This window comes from Octopus bimaculoides, chromosome 16 (assembly GCF_001194135.2).
Source record: "Octopus bimaculoides isolate UCB-OBI-ISO-001 chromosome 16, ASM119413v2, whole genome shotgun sequence".
Taxonomy (NCBI): Eukaryota; Metazoa; Mollusca; class Cephalopoda; order Octopoda; family Octopodidae; genus Octopus; species Octopus bimaculoides.
The window spans coordinates 4,974,191-4,979,441 of NC_068996.1; the positions used below are offsets into that span (position 1 = coordinate 4,974,191).

The 5,251-nt window shown below is 36.1% G+C and overlaps 1 protein-coding gene across 1 annotated transcript in view; it reads left to right on the plus strand.

Annotated features, from left to right (window-relative positions):
* LOC106875183 (rRNA 2'-O-methyltransferase fibrillarin-like) overlaps window positions 1-3,322 on the plus strand; it is a 5,723-nt gene extending 2,401 nt beyond the window's left edge. Inside the window, exons 2-3 of the mRNA XM_014923220.1 lie at window positions 2,122-2,230; window positions 3,163-3,322. Coding sequence (XP_014778706.1) covers window positions 2,122-2,230; window positions 3,163-3,322 — 269 coding nt within the window. The remainder of the gene's footprint in view (window positions 1-2,121; window positions 2,231-3,162) is intronic.
* Window positions 3,323-5,251: the final 1,929 nt, after the last annotated feature.

Sequence of the window (5,251 nt, forward strand, 5' to 3'; positions counted from 1 at the left end):
ATATACATAGGGATAGAGAGAGAAAGAGAGATGTGTGTCATTATGTTTTTGTTTTCACCCCCTCCCCCACCTCACTATCTGATACCCGGGGTTGGTTTGTTCGCGTCGCTGTAACTTAGCATAACAGGCTTTGAAAATAATTCCTGGGGCGGATACGTTCGACAAAAATCTTTCAAAGCAGTGCCCCAGGATGGCCGGAGTTCATTGACTAATACAAGTAAAAAATAACAAATAAAAAAGATATCAAATATTTCATTTCCTTAAGAAGTTAAGGTATTCTTTGAAGAGATTTTTGGCTGTTATTTCTTTTAGATATGTTGACATAGAAGTTCCCTTGTTGGTTCGTTTACGTTGAACGAGTAAATGGAAATGTCCCCTACACTTTATTCTGCCTTATTATTTGTTGTTGAAACTGAACGTTTGTTTATATAAATAAATGCTTGGTTGCGACATCTGAGTGCTATCACTTGAAATGTCTTCACTTTTTTCCGGAATTTAGTCCAAATTCTCATTACATTGTTAGTCTAAATTTATGGTTCTTTCTACAATTAGAAGAAAGCTTGGCAGATAACTGACGTTTTTTAAGTGGCAGATAGTAGAAGTGAGTGCAAAGATGCAGCCAGTCGTGACTCACCAGCATTGTTGTTAATAAATATTAACAGAAAATAAAACAATGTCTTTCTATTAAGCTTGAATTAGTCTACCTCTATACTTTTGAATATTGTATTAAACTCTGTGTGAATACCGGTTCAAAAGGCTTATGAAAGAAAACCGTAATTCAATGACAAGAGGGAAATATACATACGTCTGCAAAGTGGCTTTTTGATTAATTTTCCACAAAGGTACGGATATTAACCCAAATTCAGCAGTCAAATAAGTTTTTCATTCTAGGACATTTTCATTCTAGGACATTTTCATTCTAGGATAGCCATTTTATTACTAGGATAGTTGAGTGTTCTTTCTAAAGTTTGAGTGAGCCTTTGAGTACTGTGTAGTCTTATTCTTTTTTCTTATCTACATGCACACATTGTTTATTCACATAACTTTATAATGTCACTTTTAATCCTTTAAAGAGTTCATTGATTATTCTTTTGATTGTAAATATATATTAACAAACTCTATAAATATAATTATTATAATAGGATAACGACTTGAGCAATTAAAAATATCTCTTTGTGTCTATCTTTTTATTAAGGTCACAAATTCGAGGGCACCATATACGTGATTTATATCTATTGCGCACAGTGACGATTAAAAGGGTAAAGACCCCCCTTCAGTCATGAATGACCAAGGGATTGCACCTAGAAAGTTCCCCTCCGAGGCACAAGTCTAGGTCGTGTTGTTTATGGAAGACCAGCAGTGGCCCATACATACCAGCCACCCCCTCTCCATACCACCGATGTTATCCAAGCGAAAAGCAAAGGCCGATACAGCTTGGCACCAGTGACATCGCAACTCATTTCTACAACTGAATGAACTGGAGCAACGTGAAATAAAGTGTCTTGCTCAAGAACACAACAGACAGCCTGGTCCAGGAATTGAAATCACTACCACATGTTTCTGAGCCCGACGCCCTAACCACTGAGCCATATTTTACTCACTGTACCATACATGACGTGAGCACTGGTAATAACATCGCTTCGAATTCAGTAGCATTGTATGACAACTAAGGCAGACTGTCTTTTACCCTGAGGAAACCTGAACAGTGCGAGTAAAAATTTAGTTGAAAGAAAATGCTATGGAAGCCCGTCGTGGAAGTAAATTTTGATCTTCACACTCTTTCTGAGAAAGATGAGTTGATATGGTTCAACGTTCAGTTTGAACGTTGATGCAAACCACTCGACTTTATGAAGAGAGACGGATGGATATACCGGTGTAGTGGTTTATACAGGGCTTAAATGTTAGACACAGCAAAGGCTAAGAAAAATCGCATTTGTCGGGTGGACCTAAAACGGAAGCGATATGTAGCTATTTAGTTCATCAGATTAGGGAATTCTGTGTGGAGTCAAGAATAAGTGCATCTATTTTCTCCATTTGCTGGTGAATGAGCCTACGAATATATAAAGTGGTCTCATTTATTTATTTTTACATTTTCTTTTTCTTTTTTTTTCTTTTGCAAAGGATGTGATTTAGGGCGTATGTTTCTCTTTGTATGTGTGAGTGCACATACATCAGCTAGTTTCCAATGTGAGAGCAATTCATCACGACTCATTGCTGAGATCTCTACCAGGTAGGAAACAGAATAAATCTGATGTATTTTTCAGGTCTTCAATAAAAGGTATAGTTTCTGGAGCGCAGGAGTGGGTGTGTGGTAAGTAGCTTGCTTACCAACCACATGGTTCTGGGTTCAGTCCCACTGCGTTGCATCTTGGGCAAGTGTCTTCTACTATAGCCTCGGGCCGACCAAAGTCTTGTGAGTGGATTTGGTAGACGGAAACTGAAAGAAGCCTGTCGTATATATATATATATATATATATATATATATATATATATATATATATATATGTATGTCTGTGTATATGTTTGTGTGTCTGTGTTTGTCCCCCCCCCCAACATCGCTTGACAACAGATGCTGGTGTGTTTATGTCCCCGTAACTTAGCGGTTCGGCAAAAAGAGACCGATAGAATAAGTACTAGGCTTACAAAGAATAAGTCCTGGGGTCGATTTGCTCGACTAAAGGTGGTGCCCCAGCATGGCCGCAGTCAAATGACTGAAACAAGTAAAAGAGTAAAGAGTAAAGAGTAATTTATCTGCTAATATTTTTCTTTACACACACACACACATATGAATATATAGTTTTAGAGAAAAGATGAAAATCCAGTCACATATAGAAAAATTAATAATTAAAAGCACATTAAATTAGTATAATATAATACAAAGTAAATATCATAAGATAAAGATAATGTGAAACTTAATTTAATTTTAATTTTTAATGAATTGAATTTAATTCAGTTTTTACCTGTAAATTTGGATTGTTATCCCTAATAATATTATTATATATATGAATATGTGTGTATGTGTATATGTATATTAAGGCAAAATTGCTGGCCTCGTGTCAAAATTTGAAACTGAATAATTTTCTTTTATTATATTTTATAATTAATCAGAAATTATAATTAATCAGAAAACAAAACTTAGAGCCTTTCTCTGATCACTTTCAGGGCCTCCGAGAAACGTGGAAGTAAAGAAAAAAGTTTATCTCAGAATGGATTGCACTTAAGGCACCAAAAACCAGACGATGGTGTTAAAATGGATAACGGATTAATTCTACCGCAGGAACGGATCTCTCCGACAGGATTCTATACAGTTTCCTATTACTAAATTTCACAAAGTATTACATTGTAGGAATGAACCCAAAACCGCGAGATTACGAAGCAAACTTCTTAAACATTCAGCTTATAGCTACGCATAATATCGTAAAGAACCCCTTCTGTCAAGAATGACCATGGGGACACATGTAGTAAGTTCCCCTCCGAGGCACAAGTTCAGGCAAGGTTGATTCTCCCCCTCTCCGTGCCACTGATGTTATCCAAGGGAAAGGCAAAAGCTGATATAGTTTGTGACCAGTGACGTCGAAACTGAGTGGACGGGAGTAATGTGAAATAAAATGTCTTGCTCAAGAACATAACGCTCAACACACATTCCCGGTTCGGGGATCGAAATCACAACCTCATGATTGTGAGTCCGACGCTCTAACCACTGAGCCATGCGCATAACATGTTTGTTATGTGTATGTGTGTATGCATGCGGGATCACCAACAAATGTCATCCTAGGTTCTACGGCCTCGCTTCCATCCATTCATGAAAAATGAATGTCACAATTCCTGCTTGCTTTTCGCCGAATTAAAAGTGAAACCGAAATAACTAATTTTGTTGACGCAGTTACAATTTCAATGTAGAGCAAATTACATACACACACACTCCTACACACGCACACGCACACGCACACGCACTCATACACGCACGCACACAAACAAACAAAAGCACGAGAACTTTCCTGAAATTTCATTTAATACTCTTCAAAAAAAAAACGAAAACAAATAAATAGAAAAGGAAAAGTAACAAGATACTAGACTTTAAGTCTTTCATCATTATACCAATTATGTCAAAGATCAGAGGTGTATGGAAGACAATTGGAAATACAAAATTTTATTAGGTTTTTTTTGTTTTTGTTTTTTGTTTTTTGTTTTTTTTTGTTTTTTTTTTCAAATTATATCACCATGATTATATTTTAGAATTTCTGCTGATAGAAACAAGCTCTGTGAGAAGAATCAAAGAGAATATTTAATAGATTTTTGCTTAAGTCGTTTCACAAAATGAAAATTATCTGGTATATTCATGCGCAAATGAAATCAGGTTAACTTATAACGGTGAAGAACTTAAAGAACAAGCATTTTCCAATATTTCGCACATACAACTACCAACCAACTTTCCATATTTATAATGGCGTCCGCTTTATGCACTTGTGCACAAATTCATAAACCCATTAATCCAGCCTGTACACACCTGTACAGATACATTATAATAAGCGGTGACATATAACGAATGTCAAACATACGACGGCAGCGAGTAAAGAGCAAAGTAGGGATGTGGGGGCTGGGGGAAACGACAAAAACAAAACAAGGGACATAACGGGAAATGACGTCATAAGATAACATTGCGCTCTAACTAGGTTCTTACGAAATTTGAGCAGATCTTCTGTAACAGTAATAAGTTAAACACATGCACACACATGGTTGCATTCAATTATACACTCTGCCCCATTGAAGTTTTTCCTTCTGGTAAATCAATATATATCCTCACATTGAATCTATCTGTATGGCCGTCTTTCTGTCTCCTTCCCGGAATACACATTCCCCCCCTCTCTCTCACTCTCTCTCTCTCTCTCTCACTTACTGTCTGTCTCTCCCTCTCTCTCACTGTCTGTCTCTCACTCTCACACATTTTCTCACATTAACACAAAATCAAGATGAATATAAATATATGTATGTATGTATGTATGTATGTATGTATGTATTAATGTGTGTATGTATGTATGCATTATATATATGTATGCAATTACCTATGTATCTAAATATTTATATATATATATATGTTTATCTACCAATCTATCTCCCTATCCATCTGTCCTATCCTCTATCCATCGATCTGCCGTTTCAGCCATCTATCTATCTATCTATTTATATCACTCTCTTTCTCTCTCACTCTCTCTCTTTCGCTATATATATATATATATATATATATATATAT